The sequence below is a fragment of the Aquarana catesbeiana genome, linkage group LG03, assembly GCF_042186555.1.
Source record: "Aquarana catesbeiana isolate 2022-GZ linkage group LG03, ASM4218655v1, whole genome shotgun sequence".
Taxonomy (NCBI): domain Eukaryota; kingdom Metazoa; phylum Chordata; class Amphibia; order Anura; family Ranidae; genus Aquarana; species Aquarana catesbeiana.
This window is the reverse complement of record NC_133326.1, coordinates 87,243,271-87,267,208: the sequence shown is the minus strand read 5'-3', so window position 1 is coordinate 87,267,208 and position 23,938 is coordinate 87,243,271. Positions and strand designations below refer to the sequence as shown.

General features: G+C 41.0%; 1 protein-coding gene across 15 annotated transcripts in view; it reads right to left on the bottom strand.

The window, feature by feature from the left end:
* TCF12 (transcription factor 12) overlaps positions 1 to 23,938 on the bottom strand; it is a 278,333-nt gene that overhangs the window by 27,111 nt on the left and 227,284 nt on the right. For all 15 annotated transcript variants that reach the window (XM_073618786.1, XM_073618794.1, XM_073618798.1 and 12 more), the window contains 5 exons: positions 9,060 to 9,165; positions 8,021 to 8,151; positions 6,881 to 7,025; positions 6,622 to 6,692; positions 3,377 to 3,455 (listed from right to left, as the gene is read on the bottom strand). In XM_073618786.1, the coding sequence (XP_073474887.1) occupies positions 3,377 to 3,455; positions 6,622 to 6,692; positions 6,881 to 7,025; positions 8,021 to 8,151; positions 9,060 to 9,165 (532 nt within the window). The remainder of the gene's footprint in view (positions 1 to 3,376; positions 3,456 to 6,621; positions 6,693 to 6,880; positions 7,026 to 8,020; positions 8,152 to 9,059; positions 9,166 to 23,938) is intronic.

Below are 23,938 nucleotides of genomic sequence, written 5' to 3'. Positions count from 1 at the left end.
CCGCCAGCTCTCCTTCTTCACTTTCCCTCCGCCCTCTCTCTTCCTCGGCACAGGTCACGCTGCAATGGTGCGCCACAGGTCACGCTGCAATGGTGCGCCACAGGTCACGCTGCAATGGTGCGCCACAGGTCACGCTGCAATGGTGCGCCACAGGTCACGCTGCAATGGTGCGCCACAGGTCACGCTGCAATGGTGCGCCACAGGTCACGCTGCAATGGTGCGCCACAGGTCACGCTGCAATGGTGCGCCACAGGTCACGCTGCAATGGTGCGCCACAGGTCACGCTGCAATGGTGCGCCACAGGTCACGCTGCAATGGTGCGCCACAGGTCACGCTGCAATGGTGGGCACTGATGGGGCTGCATTGATGGGCACTGGGGAGGCCACATTGATGGGCACTGATAAAAGTTGTCAACTTTCTAACTTAATTCTGCAGAAAACTTTTAAGTGTCATTTCATGAGATAATTTATGAGGGCGTGTTTAGGGGCGGTGCAGGGTAGGGATTGGGTGGGGCAACTGGTGGTGAGTAACCCTTAAGGCCTGGCTAGTAGCTCAGGACTTGAAATTTTGAGCCCTGCTGTTATGAAAATGTTGGCCTTTCGAGCTAAATGCTGCATTAAAAGTTAACGTTTTTCAGAAACCATGATAAGAAAATAAAAAGGCAATGGAGAGTATCTCATCTACACTCATCTCTAACGAAGGGACCTCTTTTGGATTTCATATGATACAGCAAGAGGTAGTAGCTACAGAACTGATAGTATTATTGCTTTTGTACCTCAAGTGATTTTTGCAAAAACGGTCAAATTGTAAAAAAAAAACAAAACAAAAAACCCCCCAAACCTTTAAGGTACTTAAGGTGCTTTTGCGAGGATACCCTATATTTTCACACATTTTTTTTCAATTTAACTATATTAAGGGGGCTATATTGAGACAATAAGCCCAGGTAGTGGCAAAAGCCGCCCAATTCTGCTGGTTGTCTAAAGCGTTTGACCAGGAAGTTCTCAAAGCCATGCGTTTCTAGGTTCACTGAAGACTAAGGGCTCTTTCACACGGACGATCCGTATGTCCGTTTTTCATCCTTCCGTTTTCGGATGAAAAACGGACATACATGTATCACTATGGAATAGCGGATGTCAGCGGATGAACGTCCGCTGACATCTGACCCGCTCCGATCCGAAAAAGTGTAACGGAGGAAAACCCTACTTTTCCATCCGTTTTCGGATGGGATCGGGTGACGACGGACTCTACGGTCCGTCATCATCCGATCCCCCATAGGGGAGAGCGGCGCTCTGACAGGTCCGTTGCTGCACACTGTGCACATCTGTCATCTTCCTGCTCAGCGGGGATCGGCGGAGCGATCCCCGCTGAGCAAGCGGGTGTTCACGGGGCGGATCATCACTGATCCGCCCCCTGTGGAAGAGCCCTTAAGAGACTGGTAAATGTGAGTTCAGCATTTGAGTAAATTGTCAGTGATCAGGAGGTTTTTCCAGCTGCCTGAATCATTCTCCATTAGTGACTGCAGCTGGGTGAATGTCTCTAAATCAAAATCATAGTTACAAGTTATTTTTAGCCTTTGCTCTGCAAACTATTACAGTGGTGGCAGAAAAACGATTACACTTTTCTGCCAAATTTCTGCAGTAGGGAACCCCTTCCTTCTTTACTTTGTTACTTTTAACTGTTGTCCTTTACTATCACAGGGAAAAGATCAGTTCCAACCCACCCCAGCTATTTATTGATCACGTTTTTGCATGCAAGGACATATGAATGCAAGAGACATAAATCTGTCATGCACAAACTTTGGTATATAAATTTGTCCATACCAACACTTTAAAAGCCCTTAAAAGTCATCAGCTTAGAGTTAACCATAAATGATGGCCCAAAAACTATTGCTCGCACTGTCATGTGCAGCAACCGAGATCATGTAACACGATTACTGTATTTGTATGTAGCAGCCCCCCCCCCCACGTGTTTACGCTTGTATTTGCGATTGCGTGTATGTAGGGGCCTGGGTTTAAAGTGCTTCAGTGTCATTAACTTTATACCTTTTTTTTTTTTTTTTTTTACTGCCGTGTCATATGAAGCTGACAAGACCCCTATAGAATAGCATTTTGAGTGACAGGTCCTCTTTATTGAGACATTAGGGGTCCATTACAAGCTTGAGGTCTCTCTCCTGCCCTCCACTGAAACTAACAGAGTATAGAACACGTTCCTTTAGTTTCTTTGGACACAGCAGTCAGGAGAAATTCATATATTACCCCTTCCAGGTTCTTTCTGGCTAAGGGAGATCAGCTTTAAGATATTCCCTGGTCTCCCTCCCCTCCACCCAACACCTGCCATGTGGGTCATGGGCCAGAAGGTGGGACAGTGGAGCCTGGAGAACATGATGGAGGGAAGGGGGATTGCATGTTCTGGGGCCCTTGAAAGAAATCCAGTGGATCCCTTTAATCTGAAGGGTTACAGTGGGCTTGTACTGTTTACACCAATTCCTGGCTGCTGTAGCAGTTGAGTGTGTGTGCAAAACATATGAAAAATTTTGGCGACTGTAATGTTTCATTAGAGCACCCTGTTTGAGACTTGACATTTTTGCTATTTATTTGACGCAACCTCATATTTTATATTTTACCAAACTCATGGGTATTATAAGTGTTTGTGTACAATAAAATTAATCTGAATGCATTTTTTACTTAAAATATAGATTTAGTAAACTGTAATACAACTATTGTGTGAAATAAATGACAATGGTTGAAATAACAATGGTCCACATCTATGCATTGTGTTGTGCTAAAATGCAGGTCTGTTGTCCGGTGGAGATGTGCACTAGGGTGCACATGGAAGTGACTGGTTTTAAAATGCACTCAGGTTCATGAATTGCAGTGATACTCAGATTAAGGTACATTTTTCCATGTGTTACAAAATACTAGAATGTGAATCCAGCCTAAGCCTAGGTTCACACATCATATATCGCATGGCCACGCAGCCTATTCATTTGAATGGGCTGATGTGCCTCCTGAAATGCAGGGAAAATGTCTCTGCAGCCTGCATCGGAACCGCAAGTGCAGTGCAGTTTCCAGCATGTGCAGTGTGCCATTGGTATTAATGGCACCTGCACGCATCCAGAGCATCTATCTGTGTGGGTGGTTGCAGGTGCAGGAACAGGTGCGGACCCGCAGAGGGAATCACCCACACAGATGTGAACCTAGCCTAAAAAGAGAGTACTTCTACAACCACTAAAAAAAAAAAAAAAAAAACAGATGTTATATTATTTCATCTAAAATAGTGTGTGAACATTTACTATAAACTACAAAACATTTTTTTAACATTAAAGTGAAACATATTCAAGCTCAAAATTAAATGGAAACAAAAAAATAAAATCTACCCGGCAAAGGAGATGGTGACCCAACTGGTGTTGAAGGATTTGATGGGAAACTACTGCTGGTGTGTTCTGGAGAATAAATCTAAGCGAGACAAAAGAAAAACACCAGGTAAAGGTTAACCATACCGAGAATTTATAATGTATCAGCGTAACATAGAAGCAGACAACTCATTGTTTCAAAGAGTCAGTATTTAACGATCATGCTGGCTGATTATTTTTTTCCAGGCCATGAACATCTTAATGCATTGGGAAAATAAGAGGTACAGTCTGGAGACACAGCAATAAAACACCTTTAATTCACAGAATAGTGGGAACTTTGTCTTTGAAATATTTTGAAATTCTAGTTCATTACGCAATGCTAGTGCTGTCGTCATACAGCAGTGCTTACCTTGCCTGAGGTCAGCCAATTCCCATTGTGTCAATGAAACAAAAGCTCAGCTAAGCTTCCTGCATTTGAAATACAAGGCAATATTTTCACCTCCCAAGAGACAAAATGCTGGCAACAGGCCAAACACACTTGAATAGAAGAGTTCATTATCCTTAAAGTTAGCAGCACAGTGCACAAATTGCTTGTGAGATCTGACAGGAAATACATAGACCCTGCTTACAAAAATACACAATACATCCCACACTCCAAGAGGATAATGTGATACGGTAAAGATTACCAAGAATGGCCCTTATGAGTTGTGTGTAAGTCATAAACACAACACTAACTAGAGGCCTGCAATTTCTGTCCTGTGGTGTATAAATTCAAAATTCAGCTTGTGACCTGCTTAGCGAAAAATTACAAAAATGAATAATTCTTACACCTTCTTCAAGGTCTAAATGGTAACATGACTTATTCTCCATCAACAAAGAAGACTCCACCTCCCATTAGTCATGGTCCATTCCTGTCAGCGGGGTGCCAATATGCCCACATCTAATGAAAAGGATGAAGACAAAAGCTACACAATGGGAAGCCCACAGAGCCAGACCATGGAGCTGTTAGTCCGATTTTTTAAACACGGCAGTGTACATTTCAGTTGCCCCTTGTTATGTAAATGTTATTGAGTCTCAAAGCGACAAAGAAACTTAATTCATGAATTGAATTTTAAAGTCAACTTCCCCGAATTCTTATTTCCTTTGTGCTGAAAACCGCTGGCCACTTAACTAGACAGACTGCACAGTGTTTCATCATGCTCTGAATATAAGTTACTGCAAAGATGTTTGCTATAATCAACAAAGTTAAATAGCATGCCTATTTGATCTCCTCAGAATTAAAGCCTGGATGTTTTGATTTGGCATTAGATAATAAAATAAAGCAGATGTTCCTTGCCTTCACATAACCCTCAGCGGGCACAATCTTAAAGGGTTATTATTTGGCAAACGTTCAGGGAAACACATTTGAAATGGCACAAATACCAAGATTTTCTTTCCTTTCTATCTACACTAGTTCATTATCCAAACTAATGCATAATCCACAGGGCTTTGGGAACTTTGTGTAAATACTTTCATGTACAATTTTCTTTCTTGGCTACCCTGAGATTAAGACCACAATTATCCAGGCTTAAACCTAAAATAAAAGAACCTTTGCAAATGTATTATCTGGCCCTACATGTTTAATCACATAGTATTCTGTATGCTCTTTAATACCTAAACTGAAGAACAAATGCTTCATCTTCTGATCTTTTACACATGAAAGGCCTTTAGCAAATTTGTGATCAGCAGAGCAAAACAAGCATCACATATGAAATGTGCCTTGGGATCATGAAGATTCTATTTAAAGTTATAGTTGTATTATTATTTTAAAGAGAGCATTTTGACAAAGGAACTGATAGTTTTGTTAGTATTATTAAGGTGAAAGATCTTTATTATCAATCAATAACAATGATCACATTATATAATTTAAAAATGTAGTGGTGGTAGACATTAAAAAAAGTTTAAAAATCCTGAAATGTAAAGGAGGATCTGAAGTGTGCAGACTATGGCATGCATTCATAGAGCAGATGCAATGCATCTCCTTTGGAAATGACAGCGGTGATTTATGGAATGACCTGGGTGCTCCCTGCCAAGCCGCAACATAGGATGACAAAATCAAGTCGCTATGACAACCATAGCCCACCCAGCACAAAGAATAAACATCTATGCCTTTGGCTTTATTACCCTGACTTTGGGGGTATTTCTAAAACAGCAACTGGGATGGGGAGAAAAACCTAACTTTTAACAAAATTATTTTTTTTTATAAAAGGGTGGGGGTTGGGGAAAGGTTGCTGTGGGAACAGACAGCAGGATGTTTAATATATATATCAAGCAACTGATTACCCGTATATAACCAAATTACACAATCATGTACTACAATTAAAGTAAAAGAAGAAAAAACCAAAAAGTGCTGAAAATATGTTTTTATTTTCCAACATGTAACTGACATGTTTTTTTAAATAACAAACATGTTACACCTGTTCTGTGCAGTTGTTTTGCACAGGGCAGCTCAGATTCTCCTCTTCTCGGGTGCCTCTTCGCTGCTCCTGGCCCCTCCCTCCTGTCGAGTGCTCCCACAGCAAGCAACTTGCTATGGGGGAACCTGAGCCGAGCTGCAGCTCCGTGTGTCCATTCAGTCATGGAGCTTTGGTTCAGCCCGCCCCCTCTCTCTCCTTATTGGCTAACTGACTTATGACTGACAGGAGCAGGAGCCAATGGCACCGCTACTGTGTCTCAGCCAATTAGGAGAGAGAGTCCTGGATGGCTGAGGGACTCGTGGACATCGCTGGATAGAGATGGGGCTCATGTAAGTATTGGGGGGGCTGGGGGGGACTGCTGCACACAGAGGGCTTTTTATCTCAATGCATAGAATGCATTAAGATTAAAAAACATTTAGCCTTTACAAGCCCTTTAACAAAGCTCTCATAAAATGTGTGCATCGCGCACACAATGGGTATCAATACATCCTGGTATTAGTGTGCTGGAAACATTGAGTGAGCATTATGTTTAACAACTCCCAGCTTGCATTCCATGTGAAAAGTGATACTCTCAGGACAGGCAGCTGTTTCCTTTAGAAGGTCATGCATCATTTAATCAACTGAGAAAACACACCAGTGTTGCACAGAAACTTCTAGATTGTGGTGAAAAAATGTCATTGCTAAATGGCTCGGGCTATCAGTAACTAAGCATAAATACCCCACACCGTTTGTCAAGATTTGTTGTAACACTAACATTGAAGTAAACAATATCCAATATCCGTTTGTGGCTGCACTTAAGATACAAATACTTACAGATGCCAGAGCTTTTCCAAGTGCATCCCCAGTCTGTGAGCTACCAGCTGCACTGCCTCTGCTTCCCGTACCTAACAGAAACAAAAAAAATACATGCCATTTCTAACATATACAAATTCTGCTTTATATACACCAGAAATTGTAAATATATATATATATATATATACGCCAAAGTATTTTTTTTTTCTTAAAAACTGCTTACAGACTTACAATCAAACCAAACCTTGGGGTTGCAAACACCCTGTAGATTATGGCTTACCCATGAGATTGTCTGTTCCATTGATAGGTGGTGTGTGAGAAGATGCCACATAAGAGGAGCTTGTGGTGCCACCCCGATGGAAACTGGACATTGGAGGAAGACTGGCATTTATGTCTGTTGGTGAAACCGGATGTGGTGGATAGTTCTGAAAAAAGATAATTAGATAGCATTATTGCTGCAGATTACTTCACACTACAATGGCCATGCTAAGGAGTGGTAAAGATTTCCAATCACTAGAAACTCAAAAAAATTGTAAAAAGATTTTCAACAGGCTCTATTTCACTAAGTTGTAAAACACATGATTTGTCTAGTATAACTAAAGACAAAGCTTTTTTTTTAAGTTTTGGAAGGAGTGGAGAGGTGTTATAACCCCAAGTCAGGTTTTTATTGCTGTCTGTGCCCCCTTTAGCAAGATCTACCCTCTCTATTTGTCCTGTTTACCATTATCCATGAAAGTAAAAGAAAATCCCAAATATTTGTTGTCCCCAAAACAGTAATAAAGGGGAAATCTTCCAATAGGGACACTAGTTTTGGTAACCTGGGGGCCCCAAGGGATTCCCTTAAGTTGCAGTGATTTCCTCTCACTTCCTGTTTTGATTATGTGACAGGAAGTGAAGGTAAATCTCCCCAATGGGATACAGATGGGAAAAAAAAACTGACAGGGGTTATAACCCTCCCTTACTCTATCCAAAATGAAAAACAGAGTTTTACCTAAATATCACTAGACGGTACCTTCACTATGTCTATTCCTTTCTTTCATCTCTCAAACGCAAACTTTTTTCTGCTCTTCTCAGACTTCCTGCTCTAGGTTGACTACAATTATTCTCCATGCCCCACTTGTGTTTGTGAACTCCCCCCCCCCAAGATGGACTACACATCTACCTGCAGACACATTCAGCCCTATGTGAATTGTAGTACACGTAGAGCAGAGCATACATTAGTAGCAATGCACAGGGTGGCGGTGTGTTTTTTGCAAAAATGGGGTTAAAACAGGCAGAGGAGGAGGAGAAGCCATATTGCTTCCTCACCACCTATCATTAGCCTCTGGAGCGCGATCCGAACGGGGATCGGGCTTCAGAGGCAAGGGAGATTTAGAAGCAATGCATCCAATAAATATAAAAATATACTCTTCTTTCTTACCAAACGGTCATGTAGGCTGCCATAGTTATTTGACTGTGACATGTGAGAGGAACTGCCCATCATTCCACCATAGCCCGGCTGACCAACTCCATTGGAGGAATTCCACAGCTCTGATGAGTTATGACTCCCATCTACAAATAGAAAGAACACGTTAGCGTAAGAGCTAAGATGCTTGTTCATAATAAGTTCAGATATCAACTCAATCAAAATTTCCTACATAAATTACAGTATCTGAGAGAAAATATGCTAGTGAATAGAAGATTGATGCTTTGATGACACAACACAGAGCACTGCAGTCAGACTGAAAATGTAGTTGTATTACTGTGACCACGAACAGCCGATATGAATAAAGGTATTCCTAACTAAAGAAGGTAGGCTACTCTGCACATACCCGACGGCTCAGTAATCATGTTTAAAAAATGTGTCATGTGAGGACACATGCAGGTGATTGTGCATATAATTAGAATGGGGCTTTGCCAAAGTAGTTCTCTTATGTTATATAAAGCTGTCATGGTAACCCAAAAAGCCACATGCTGAGCAAATCGCAAAAAAAGGCATCCCGCTATAGTGACACATCTAAATTTTGCACACTGAATATTTTCTACTAGACAATATGGTATTTGTGGCTAAGTTGTGACACCACTGTAGCTGTGAAACACTGTTGTGTGTCAAAAAGCCATTAATACTAAAGGAAGTTTAAAGAAAAGTCAGCTAATCTCAAGAAGACTCCCGCCTTCATTGTCACAGCTTATGCCAAACATTTCCACCTTTCACAACTCCAAAAAGTTTTACAATATAACCCTAAAATGAGGTCAGCATAACGCAAATATCAATTCTCCAAGTTTGTCCTCACTGAAATGTATAAAGAGACATTAAATCCCATAAGCTACTACTTACATCACTACAAAAAAAGTGAAATTGTTAACTATTACACTCGAAATTTCCATGATTGCAGGAAAAAAATTTGCTCCGTCTATGGCCGGCATAAGAATACACCATCTGCACCTGATAACAGCACCAGCAACACAAAATCACTAACCTTGAAGAAAAAAAGTGCTAGCAAACATACTGCTGGGTGGTTTAGGGGATGGATAGCTTGGAGACTCTCTGTTGAAGTCATCAGAACTTGGAGAGGGTGCATAGACCTAAAAAAACAAAAACAAAAATACATTATCACAATCTACCAAAGCATTTTAAACCGCCAGCACAGTACAAAAACAATTTTTGTACGATCTATGCAGAAACTAGGTAGAATTTTTTTTCTAAAGTGGTTGTAAACCTCAGATATGGAATATGAACAAATCATATTCCTCTATAGTGTGTACTTGTCTCAATTAAGACTTAAGTGTCACTTTGTCCACTGCTTTGTTTCTCTGCTATCACCATAAATCACTTTTGACAATTGTTTTCTGAGAAAACTTGTGACGGGGAGGGACATCCAACTGATTGACAGCCTCAGCTCTGCTCCTGTGTCAGAGCTCTGCAGAGTGCATCTTCAGCTCTCTGCATGCTTTTCTGAAATCTTAGAGAAGCTTAAGGGTCCTTTCACACGGGACGGATCCGAGATGATCCGCCCCGTGAACATCCGCTTGCTCAGCGGGGATCGCTCCGTGGATCCCCGCTGAGCAGGCAGATGACCTGTCACAGTGCCGCTCTCCCCTATGGGGGATCGGATGACGACGGAGCGTAGAGTCTGTCGTCACCTGATAACGGATGGAAAAGTAGGTTTTTCCTCCGTTACACTTTTCGGATCGGAGCGGGTCAGATGTCAGCGGACATGTCACCGCTGACATCCGACGATCCATAGAGGTCTATGGAGGGTCTGTTAAGGTCCACCTAAAAAACTGACAGGCGGACCTGAACGGATCGTTCGTCTGAAAGAGGCCTTAGGAGTTCTGGACTTTGAATGAATGTAAAGAAGAAAGGGCTGCAGATAAAACAGGTACAACTTATGTAGGGGGATTTGTTTCATCTCTGTGTATCACCTGAGGACAGTCAATTCACTGGGTATAAGGGTTTACAACCACTTTAAAGGGCCATTCCAACAAAAACAGAACTGAAAGTTAAACTGACTAACAGTCTACACGACGTATGTGGTCAATATGAGGAGGTCCCGCTCTTGATGTTAGAAATAGTTTTTATTTCAAAGTTTGAAGAATGCAAAAGTATTATAGTATAATAGTAGGAGATCTGCTGGAGTATCCAAGACATATTAAGAGGAACAAAGTATCACCTATATGACAAAAGCCAATCTGATCTCACAGACAACCCACAAGAATAAGCAGAGATAAATATGCAAGTCATCATTACCAACATTGCCTCCTGAAAATGCAATGGTTCAAGACTCAATACTGAAAGCTTTGGATCTGTATGACAGTCTAGATGCTTCTTCCCACGTTTGTTTGTCATATATAGAACCTGAGAAGATAGGCTGTAGGGCGTTCATCCTAAACCTGGCTTCACTGTCTTGTAAACCAATGATTGGAAAGAGTATGGAAGAGGCAAGTTTACATTTTCAGACTTTGCTGGCTGCATGTTTGTTACAAATTATGGATCATGGTAGAAAAGCCAAAATCAAGAATAAATCAAGTAATGAATGTATGCTTCCATCTTTCTATACTCAGGTTACTTTAAACACTGGAGGAAAGACAGCAGTAGGAGTAGTAACAATTTTACCCTTTTGACAGGTTTGCTTAAGATGGGTATTCTGTCATAGAAAGTCAAGAATATCTGAATCATTCACAAAAATAGCAGTAGAACTAAACGCAGCTATCAAAGTCTAATGAACAATTACAAGCCTTTGTGCTCATGAATACTATACGAGGTAATTTCAGAACACACTGCTTTAGAAATGGCATTAACCACAGAATGACTGGACTCAAATGTGCTTCAAATTGCTTCTGGATAATGTAATAAGCCCAATGCAAATACTGCAGGGCCAATTAACAGACTTCAAATGTATCTAACTCAGCTTTGGTACATCTAAAGCAGTGGTCTCCAAACTGCGGCCCATTCCTTGCTTTTATCTGGCCCTCTCCACCCCCCCACCTCTATTTCTGCCACAGATACCAACAATGGGGTACTATTCCACCCATTGACATCAATGATAAGGCACTATTCCTCCCCCTAATACCATTCATGGAGCATTGTTTACCCCCACTGATGCCAAGACATTTTCTTCTACTACCGGCCACAATGCTGCTCCCCTAAAGTTTGAAGGACAGTAAATTGGCCCTTTGTTTAGAAAGTTTGAAGACCCCTGAGCTAAAGGATTACATTAAAAAACTTTATACATTTTGTCTGAAAATTAACAATTTTGAAATGTAAAACTGTGTTTAATATACTATACCAGTATAAAAGTTGAAGTCTAACAGTCTACTGAAATTAAAAAACACATTTCCATCTTCATTACATATCTTACTTTAGATCTAATGACATGACAAAGCGTCTACACTTATCAATACAATGCAGGCAGATCAAGTCTGGTGAAAGGGGCCAGCAGGGTGCTCTACATAGCTCCTGAAAACAGGAAGCTGTGGTAACTGCCCACGTGTGACACTGAGGCTACATGGCTGAAAAGAACTGAAATCCAATTAAAAGTGGTGGGCAAAGGACAGCAGGACTGGGGAGGAAAGGCTGGATGATACCGAATGTCTTCCAGACAGGAAATGAGGTGGGCTCTATCTGACTTGCTGCAGTCTCTAATACACACTGTGAGAAGCCATTTCAGTACAAGAGAAGCCTGCACACCTGTACAAGACTGAGGGTAAGGCTGGAGTCCAGATTTGACTATCACAAAAAATAGAAAGGAACTTCACAAAAACTGCTTACAGTGCAAAATGTTTAGTGGGAAGGTTGCTCAGATAACACAAGGGTAAACACTGCTTTAATCACTAGGGTTGGAAGAAAGCAACAGAACACTAGCCAAAGACACTGCCAAATGATGTGAAGTAATATACGGAATTAAAAAGTCTGAACTTTATAATTGATTCAAACTACTCAAACAATTCAACAGGCCTAACAGGTGTGCCCCCTGGACGCACTGTATAAACCCTCAGCTAAATACAGTCTTGTTCTCCAGCAGTGATCATCACTGTAATAAGCAATCAAAGTGTAAAAAATTTTGTTTTTTAACATACTGACACCACTCAGTGACCCTAATCACCTCCACACCTGTCAAACTGCCCCTGATCACCGGCATACCAGTTACAATGTCTCTGATCACATCTGCACAAGTCATATAGTTCATAATCACCACCACACCAATTACAGTGTGTCCCTGATTACTGCCACACTAGTTAGTGTCCCTAATCATTGCCACACCACTTACAATGTTCCTAATCACTGCCATATCAGTTACAGTGTCCCTGATCACTGCCACATCAGTCATACGGTCATCATAAGAACTTGCTCTCACATGTGCAATGCTTTAATACGAGCCATCCGTGTTCAGATGGATCTTCAGAGAGCATTAGACAGGCAGTAAGGAGCACTGTATGGCCACCTCACCATCTGTTTTAAACCCATGGATCCTACACACTTGTATGGGTCATGATCAGTGGACATGTGAATCGCCATACTCGAGAGAAGTAGCAGAATGTGTTTTGAGGTGTAATTCTAAGTATGCCCATGCTGTGTGTGAGGAATAACTTCTTTATTAAATTGAAAACACTGTGTTAATTTTATTTTTCTTTCTGCATTTTCCACAAATGAGTGTCAAAAAAAAAAAAAAAAAAATTAAGTCTTCAAAAGACTCACCATGCCTCTTAGATCATAGAGGTATTTGCTTGCCAAACGTCATTTTGTGGGTGTTTCCACTGTACCGATGCTCCAGGGCCTCCAAAAATGTGATAGATTGTCAGGAAAGTAGCTGAGTAATTTATGCCCCTAGAATGCCTGAAGGTGCGCCTTGGATTTTGGGCCCCTCTGTGTGCTTAGGCTGTGAAAAAAGTCTCACACATGTGGCATCACCATACTTGGAAGTTGTTGTAAAATGTGTTTTGGGTTGTAATTCTAAGTATGCCTATGATGTGTATTAGAAATATCTTTTTTGCATTTTCCAAAAACTTGTGGCAATTAAAACGAAGTCTACAAAAGACTCACAATTCAGTCTTGGAAAATACTTTGAGGCATATGCTTTCCAAAATGTGTTTATTGTGTGGGCGTTTTCATGGTCCTGGTGCTCCAAGGCCCCCAAAAATGTGCTAGGTAGTCAAGAAATTTTAATGCGTAATTTATGCCCCTTGAAAGCCCCACGTTGTGAAAGTCTCACACATGTGGTATCCCTATACTCAGGAGCAGAGCAGAATGTGTTTTGGTGTGTAATTATAAGCATGCCCATGCTGTATGCAAGAAGTAACTTCCAACTTTCTGAAAAAATAAATATTTTAATTCCTTCATTTTCCAAAAAAAGTGCAACCCACAACACACCAATATACCCCATGCACTACTTTACCACATTGTTGCATGTAGAGCAGCCTATAGAAACTGGCTGCCCTATATGTGCCGCAGGAAAGATGTGCCATAAAACGTGCGCTCCCACTATACTAGATGTAAATGGGGTCTGAAAGTGAACCTGTTGTGTTTGCACAATGACATACAAATGTCTCCACCCACTCCCTCCCATGTACTTGTATAAAGCAGGTCATACACTATGCAATCTGATTGTACAATCTCTGTAAAATTTCCTTTGGATTTACCAAAACTGTAAAAGGAGAACCCACCTGAACAATCTATTTAATCTGCATCAGACAGGCCCTTGCACTACATAGTTGATGATAGAGCTAAAAGAGACTGTACAGTGTATGGCCTAAGGCCCTTTTCACACGGAGGTGCTTGTAAACTGCCAGTAAAACACTGAGCACTTTTGAAGAGCTTTTTAGGCGCTTTTGAAGCACTTTCTATTAATTTCAATGGAGGGGGGCGTTTTTTTCACTGCCCTGCCAGCGCACTACTGCCCCAGTGTGAAAGCATTCATTGATTTTAGAGAAAATAGGTTTTCGTGAGCTTTTCAGACGCTTTTTTTTAGCGTAAAAAAGTGCATGATATGCGCCTCAGTGTGAAAGGGGTTTAAAAGTAGTAGAAGGAAAGTGGATGGTATATTAATGAGGGAGGTGTAGTCCAGAAAAGTAAAACATGCCGTATTCTGTGATGCAGTGCATGATGGGATATGAAGTTTCCTGGATGGTCACATGATGCTACAGGAAGTCAGGGCTCAGAATGCATTTTTAAAAAAAAATTTGAACAAAGAAGTGCAGATTCAAAGCTGCCATAGACTAGGTAAATGAGAGATGAGAACATTGAGAAGGCTTTAGCATAAAAGACATTAGAAAAGGAAAAGGCTATTTATTAGAAAAAGTGAAATTCTGCCTGAAAAGGTAAACTTAGCCTGTAAATATACAGCTACGAGGCTGTAAGGCAGAGCAGTGCATAGGCAAACTCACATGGCAGGAAGTGCACTGCTTTTTTTTTTTTCCAAGAGGTTTTGCAGAAAAAATTTACATTTTTCTGGAAACTGCATAGGCACAATTATTTCTAGGAGTGCTGCATAACATAACATATTTACTTTTTTTTTCAGGTCCACATTACCATTTTGGAAATTGACTAAAACATATGAACTCCTCACTAAGCACTTTTTGTAACTAGAGTGGCAGCAACACCACCACCGTAGTCATTTCCAGAAAAACTGCAGCCATTTACCATCTACAAACAGCTTCTACTTTGTGCTGGTTCTCTCCACAATTTCTACCTTCCGGATGCGTTTCTGATGCGCTCCAGTGCATTCTTTAACCCCTTTTTTTCACCATCAATTAAGGACCAAGTGCATTCCAGTGCGTTTATAATGGATTTTTTCTGTATGGAACACAGAAAGACACAACATGTTCCACTTTTGTTGACTGCACTGGAACACACTGCACTGGTGTGAACTAGGGCCATTGGAATCCATGTTAAACATGGTCAATGTGTTATTGATGAAGAATAAACACACTGGACTGCATCGAGTGTGACCCATCCCTTTAGAAATTGTAATTTACAGTGCATTACATATAGTCTAAATGCCAGTCAATTGGAAAAAAAAAATCTCAGAATTTCAGCAACAGTACAGAAAGATTCTCAAACGGAGCTAAGATACTATTTGTTGGCACAAGCATTTTCTTCAGACAATCTGTGATGCATTGTAAAATTATAGTATATGGACTCTTACATATCAGACTGGTGCCATTACAACAAACCAGTAGTCTGCGTGATATGGGCCAATTCTACTGTACATTTAAACAAGCGCTATACAAAAGTAAAGCATGCTTTATGGAGCTGCACTTCTTCCAGCCATAATATTTCAGATCAAAGGGCAAGAGCAGAAAATTTAAATGATGTGGTAGTGGAAATTTCATTGACTCCAGATGTGAAGAAACACATGGCCAAACTGAGAAGAAAAAAAAATGTAGTTGCAAAGCCAGTGAAAACATGTGTCTGACATCTGATCGCCTGTAAATAAATACCAAGTTTTCAATTTAATGGAAGAACCAAAAGTACGGGGCTGCCTAGGTCTGCCCAACCTGCAACACATGGCAGGCCTACTGCTCACAGCAGAATTTCTATGATAAACCCACACCACCCAATCATTTGTCAACATTAATATTTTAGCAGATGAAGAAAAATAATGTAGAAATCGTATATAAAAACCCGTCTGTCATAGAAAAGCAAACAAAAAAAAAAACAGAAATAGAAAATCTTCCTACAAACCTTAAAACACTACATGAATGCACTTTAATTTTTATATTTAATTTACAAATCACACGTGTTAAAATCGGATTACACAATTTCCTTTAGATATACCAACAACTATGTAGTGCACGGGCCTGCCTGATTGGATACAGACCGATTGGATAGTTTATGTAGGCCCTCATATTACATAGCTTTGGTATATCTAGAGTTGATTGTAATGTGTATGGTGACCACAAGGCAGTCTTGAAGAAATTAGGAAGAGTGGGTATGAAAACCTTATCTACATATAATGTATAATTGTCACCATTAATAAAAACATTATTTAATTCATTGCAGACTTATAATTCCATTTCTAACCAATAAAGGCATTTTGTAAATGTTTTAGATCCAGAACATTTATATGGAAGGCTTGTAACAGATTAAAAACTATTCTCAAGTTTTCTCCACAACATAACAGACACATTAGTGCTAAAGAGCATAAGGTGATTGCAATCAGACTACCACTTTTATGAATATCTGTCCTAAAAAACAAAAAACGTCCCTGCTGAGAGGCAGACAGAGGGTTTTTGTCTAACATTTAGTAGTCTGAAAGGTAATGAAATGAGAGACAAGATATGATCAGTTATGAGTAGGGCTGTCCCGATAATAGTATCGGTACAGATACCGAATGCTCCCAACGCCTAGTCCGATATCTGGGAATGAGGCGGTGTTGCTCGCAACCGGAAGTCAGCGGGTGGAGAGGAGAGCGAGTCCTCAACAGGCTGGCAGCAGTGGAACTAGGCTAGCTGACCGGGGCAGGGGTGCAAGGCGCAGCCGCATGTTCCTTTAGAATCGGTGACCGGAGCTGTCACATTCGGTAACAGAATTGACGTTCCGTGTCTCCGTCAGAGGTTGAACATCCCGATGGCCATCTTGGTACACCTTGCACTCAGCTGCTTACTGAGGCCGAGTGTGAAGGTGTACCAAGATGGGCGTTGCAGCATATACTATATGATAAATGACATGGATGAGAAAAAAGGAAGGATTTTACAATGCTAATATAGCATTGCAAAATCCTTTTCCTCTCATCATTCATGTCATCTTTTATGCCAGGCCAGCAATTGCCAATCAGTATTGCATTTCAGTGCCACCTATCAGTGCTGCATATTAGTGCCCATCAGTGCCACCTACTCCTATCAGTGCTGCATAATCAGTGCCACCTATCAGTGCTCATCAATGCTGCATATCAGTGCCACCTAATCCTATCAGTGCTGCTTAATCAGTGGCAGAAGATATCCTTAGTCTGTATTGTGCTTTGAAAACTGTCACATGACAAAAAAAAAAAAAATTGGCGAGTACTTGAAAAAAAGTGCTTATATTCAGTCTTAAAGTGGTATTGGGACAACCCTAGTTATGAGAATTGTATAATATGTAGAATCGACAAAAAAGAAAAAAAAAATCTTCCCTCCAAACACCTAAACAGCTTATTAGTTCTATATAACTCAAAGATCATGTCCAGACATCTTTACCTGCAAGTCTTTTAGGCATTTTCTTCTCTCACCTGGCACCAGAAAAACAAAATGCCCTGTATAAGCTCTGGACTGACTTGTTAGAGCATACACAGAGATGTGGACTCCTTACCAAGCCCCATATGACAGCATTGGTCCAATCTTGACACATCTGGTGCATTCACATTGGGACGACAGAGTTTTAAATTATGGTCCAGGTATTACTCAATGGTCCCGAGGGTTGAAAAAAGTCATAGCAGCAAGAAAAAGTTCCTCTTTTGGGTGACACGCGTCTTGTGATTTTGTTTGGGCTTTTTTTGCGTGACAATTGTGGCAAAAATCACACCGCTTTTGGGATGACATTGAGAAATAATGGCATCGCAAACAAGTCCTGGGTTTTGCCGCGAATCTGAATTGCGGACAGAATCGTGGCAATTCTACCCACAATTCAAAATCGCCCAGGTGTCAATGCAGCCTTAAGCCTTGTACACACGATGAGAATATCGGACGAATGATCGTCTTTTTTTTTTTTTTTTTGCCTGCTAGTCTTATATTGAAGACTAATGGTTACCATAAAGTTATGAAAATTTTCATTACATAGAAAACATCAATACAAGTATTGTAATGAATTCTTTCATTTCCGAGCATGCGCAGTCTTGGCCACGAAATTTTTTTCGCACAAACCATATACGAATTTAAGGAAAAATCGTTTGTTCTGTAATCTTAAGGAAAAAAAATGTCATGCTTTTCCCCTCAGGTATTTTCACATGAACTTTTGTGATCAGCTCTTGAAAGCTGTCTACTAATAGATTATCGGACGATTGTTCCGAATGCATTTTTTTTTCCATCCGATTTTCTCAATGTGTGCACTAGACATCAGGAAGGTTGTAAAAAGCTTGGTAAACCACCCATCGCTGATTCTTTTCTTTCCTCTTCTCTCCTTCAGCTCAGGCTCTCATTCCATGATATAACACCATATGCCACATATCAAAAAAAATAAAGAATCATCCTCAAAGTGTAGTATTAATAGAACCTAAAACCAAAGCAATAAACTCACATTTGTTATGCTGGTTAAAATCACTAAATTTTTTGCATGCTACTTGAGGGTTTAACATTGAGGTCTATGGACATCAACTCGCATGGAAGTTGGACCAAAGTAGTGCAGGGACTACTTTGAAGTCGGCATGACTTAGTCGTGCCAATATGAATGGTCGTCATTGAAAATCATGGAGAATGACTTGTCATGCGATTTTGCAGTACAAAATTGTGGGACAAGTCATATAAGTGTGAAAGGGGCCTATGGCAGTGTCTTAATAGATACAATTTCATGTAGTTCGATTTGAGAAGAAGTTGTATTACTTTTTTAGGACTTCAGCACGATTTCACTGCCATAGACTATAATGTAAATGTAATAATGCTGCAAATCGTACCTGTGTCCTTATCAGCATTACTTGAGCCTGAAAGATGTGAAAGATTAATCTTTGCAAGTTAAACTTTTGTTCATAACATCATGATCACATGGACAGACCCCCTCATAAAGTAGCACTGAAGTCGTAACAAATCATTCCAAATATCACAGTAGTGCTAAAGTGGTGGTTGAAGTCTGGCTTTAAATCGCACTATTTTAAATCATACGCGGTGAGACCGCAGGCTAAATCGTACCCGGTGAGACCGCAGGCTAAATCGTACCCGGTGAGACCGCAGGCTAAATCGTACCCGGTGAGACCGCAGGCTAAATCGTACCCGGTGAGACCGCAGGCTAAATCGTACCCGGTGAGACCGCAGGCTAAATCGTACCCGGTGAGACCGCAGGCTAAATCGTACCCGGTGAGACCGCAGGCTAAATCGTACCCGGTGAGACCGCAGGCTAAATCGTACCCGGTGAGACCGCAAGCTAAAATCGTTCCCGGTGAGACCGCAAGCTAAAATCGTTCCCGGTGTGACTGCAGGCTAAAATCGTACCCGGTATGACCGCAGGCTTATGGTCAGTGGGGATCTATTCATATTTGCAGTAAAGTACATATCTTCCAACATGAAAATGTACTTTAAGAAAAACAAAATTCCAGCCAATGCTAAGTAATTAGTTCAGACCTTTTTACTGCAGGCCAGCAAGTTCTCAAAAAAAAAAAAAAAGGCAGCATAGCATTCCTGTGCATTAGTATGCAATGCTAAGAATTGAGATGGGCTTTTTGCCTCAGAAGAAGTCCTTTTGTTGACGAAACCGGTCAGGCCGAGTTGTTTGTTCCTGCTATAGCGCATTTTTACATGTTTGGATGCTCTGTGGCGGCCACCTTTTTACCATGCAATGCTGTTTTTTTACTATGGATACGTGTAAGTGCAATACTTTATATTAAATGCAACCCTTAAAGTGGAGTTCCAACCCAAAAAAATAAATAAAAAATTAGTGTTTATATAAAAAAAAAAAAAAAACATTTTGGAGACAAATTTTTTTTTTTACTCACCTCTAAATGCCTGTTGCTGGGGGGTCCCTTGTAGTCTGCCTCCTTCAGTGCCTGGGCTCCTGACGTCACTTCCCTCGACGTAGGAAGGGAGATCGCCTCTCTCCCCTCCCTCTTGTCAATCATCTGGGACACGTGACCGGTCCCAGATGATTGTGGGGCCAGTGACAGCGCGTGGCCCGGCTCGTGCATGCGCAGTGGGTGCCCGGCTGTGAAGCCACAGCCGGGCGCCCACAGTTAGAATGCCGGCGCCGCCGAGCGGAGGGGGGGACGAGCAGGGCTTTGATCCCCCGCATCACTGGACCCTGGGACAGGTAAGTGTCCAATTAAAAGTCAGCGGCTGCAGTATTTGTAGCTGCTGACTTTTATTTATTTATTTATTTTTTAAATGGGAACCCCACTTTAAGAGGTTTTACACTATCTAGCGTTTTATGTCTTATTGGGATCTGGCAGCACGATCGTTGTTTGGGTACTCTGGAACTGATCTTGACGTTCCTTTATACATCCCCTACCGATGAGTTCTACTGGGATATATACATCAAGCCTGTTTATTACAAAGGGTCAAAGGGTCCAGGCTCTCCGGTAAGAATTCAACTTATTGTGGTGGTGGCGTGTTCACGATTAAATCACAGAGTTTGCCATTTGACCATTATGGTCCATCTGAGAAACTGATACTTTTTTTTTTGGACTATTCATTTGTACTTTTTAAATATTTTTTAATATCAGACATTGTAGCGCAACACACTTAGGGTATTTTGTAACAACAGAACTAAGCAAAGCTGGTTGTCCCCTAGTTTTGTTTCTCTCTCACAGTCTGATTTCTACTCTACAGGGTTTGCAAGAGGCAGATGCCAGGTCAAATTCATACTTGTATCACTTGTTTTAAAAAACAGAGATGCCTAATCGTGCTTATATCTGTGTATATACCTGCCTGAAGTACAGCTTAAAAAAAACCCCAAAAAAACACAACAGTCCTTACAGACCACAAACAACTCTGGTCATCCAAATATCTATAATATTGCCCTTCTGTGTTAAAGCCCCTTTTACACTGGGGCGGTGTGGGCGGTAGGGGTAAAGGCGCCGTTACAGTGATGCTTCTCGGCCACTAGCGGGCACTTTTAACCCCCACTAGCGGGCGAATAAAGGGTTAATAGCGCTCATGTTGCGGCGCTGCCAAATCGCTTTTCAGGCGCTTCGGCAGCGCTGCCCATTCATTCCACTCTGCAGGGGCGGTGGAGGAGCGGTGTATACACCGCCCCAAAGATGCTGCTTTCCTGTCCTGCAAGCGCACTGCCCCAGCATTAAAAAAAATCACTCAGAGTGGCTTGAGAGGCGCTTTACAGGCGCTATTTTTAGCGCAAAAACACCTGTAAAGCGCCTCAGTGTGAAAGGGGTCTTAGGAATCTGTTTTCCAAAAACATGCCCTTTTTCTTTGATTCAGTAAAGAGATCCAGAAACCATGATACACGAGTGGGTATTAGACCCCTTTCACACTGAGGCAGTTTTCAGGCATTCTGGCGCTAGAAATAGCCTCTGAAAAGCACCTGAAAACTGCCTCTCATTCATTGCAATGGGTGCTTTCACACTCAGGCTGTGCGCTTGCGGGAGGTTAGAAAATGTCCTGCAAGCAGCATCTTTGGGGCGGAATGGGAGCATTATAAATAGCACTCGCAAAACGTCCCTGCCCATTAAAATGAATGGCCAGTGCTTCCAAAGCCCATTAAAAGCACTTTAAAAGAACAGCAAAACGGGTCTTTTTTTTCTTTTTTTTTTTTTTTTTAAGGTCACGCGAAAACTGGCCCGCTAGCGCTCAAAAAGCTCTAAACACCCCAAAAATGACCGGTGCATTAGCAGCACTCAATGTGAAAGGGGTCTTAAAGATTGCAATTTCCAGGACAGGATGTTAGGAGTGAATTGTTTGCTTTAACCATATTTGAGTGGTTTACCCCAGTATATTGCCTTGAGCAGATAAAAGATTTAATCATTACAAACTAAAAGCCTCAATATTTTATAACCCGTGGTTGTACCACAATTACACAATCGGCTGTAAAAAGCAAAAAAACAAATCTTGGGAAAGACTTTAAAATATGCATTCTTAGCAGCACTGTTCTTTAATTACAATCTTACTCATCACAGTAGGTATTGCACATATATAGATTCAAATTGAATCAACATTATTTTATTGGTACCCCAATGACTTTGCAATGTGGTTTAAAAACATAAGTGTTTATTTCATAAGCACAGAGTATGTAATAAGTATGCTCTGAGCCTATGAAATAAACACTTATGTTTTTATACCACACTGTAAAGTCTTTGGGGTACTGATAAAGTACAGTAGTTCAACAAAATAGTTTTCATATACCACTGCATAGGGATGTGGCACCCCACTCTCACTGTTTGACCCACCTGTACAGTCTAGAGTGCTACATATGCAAACAAGGAACAGTAGGACATAAGGTAAATTGCCTCATTTATGTGTGTTTGGACTATGTTGGGCAACACTGCCCCCGACGCGGCAGGTGTGAAGGAGCCCTTCATGTACCCGGTGTGTGTGTGTGTGTGTGTGTGTGTGTGTGTGTGTGTGTGTGTGTGTATATATATATATACACACACACACACACACACACACACTGTATGTGTTAGAGGCACTCAGAGATGCAAATATGGAATCTTCATAAGGCAAATCAATATCTGAAAGAGTGTTTATTATAAAGATAGAAGCGTATAATCTAAAAACCAGCAACTTCTGTGTTCATGCTAAATACAATTTGGAGAAGGCAGAGAGAGAAACACATTACCAGCTGTGGCCAAGAAGAGATTCACTTCACCAGAGGCCAGCTGAACTCACTCCAGGCCTCTGATCATATACATTTAGTAACTGCTACATAGTTGCCAGCAGGTTCATTTTAAACAATGTTATATTTTACATCATTTAAGATTGCAACGAGAATAACGGACAGTCATTTTTTTCAACTTTTCATCTACTAAATCTTCCGCCCTTGTTGTTGTTTTAACTTTGGATAGTAAAACATTTTTCTGCCAGTAAATACCTTATACAGCCCACTTCCCGTTTCTTGTCCAGTCATTAGCCTAGGCTTATGACATCATATACAGCTCCCTCTCTCACTCTCCTGAGAGTTTGCCAGGAAGGGAGGGGGGATGAGTCATATGAGGGCCAATGAGAGCTGCAGGTGTGCATCTGTGTAAATCCAGGAAGTGAACAGGCAGCAGCTTCAGCTTGCCCACAGTTAAAATGGCTGCAGCCACACTCAGTGGAGGAAGATTTCTGCAGCATATTTGGCAAGCACAGAATCACAGTATATATATAAAATATGCAAAGTGGTTGGAGGGAAGCTTCAGAATGGCAAAGATGTTTTTATTACAAATTATGTGAGCAGACTGCAGTTCCTCTTTAATACTAAAAGTATGCAATACCAAACTTCTGATAATTCTATCTCTAAACTGTTTTTACAGTATTCTGAAGCCCAAGAAAGTAATAAAGTCATAAATTAAGTCCTGGAAAAAAATCAATCGAGGTTATGCTATGAAAGAGATCACAAATGCTGATTATTATTAAATGCATAGACTATGGCACAACTGCAACTCTGCTCAGATATAGGCATCCATCAAAACAGAGTAACCAGGCTGGGAGGGCATTAGTCAGCAAACAAGAGGCCAAAAGAAACTCTGAAGAAGCTGCAAAGACCTGCATTCAATGTGGGATAAAACCATGCCCATGGGGCAACCATAACACAGGCACTCCACAAAGCTGGTCTTTATGGAAGAATGACAAGAATAAAGCTATTTTTGGGAAGAGGGGAACAAACCATTTTTGTAATTTTCTAAAAGACATGAAGAATCTGCAGCAGGTACGTGGAAAAGGGTCTCTGGTCTGATGTAATCAAAATAAAGCTTTTTTTTGCCTTGGCATAAATCACCGTGGTGGAAAGTTGACACTGCTCATCACCCTGAGAACTTCATCCCCAAGATAAGCTTGGTAAAGGTTGGTGGCAGTAGCATCATGATGTTGCGGGATGTTTTTCATTGGCAGGGACTGGGAAACCTGTCAGGCAATATATATAGCCAAGGTGGGTCAGTATCTTGACCTACAATAACCTTAAAAAAAAAAAAAAAAAAAAGACAGACACACTGGAGGGGCTTAAAGTATATTTCTACTTTAGCAGCCAACTTTGTTATACCACATGTGTGTATGTGTGTTACATGTTCCCATTCACATAGCATAACTT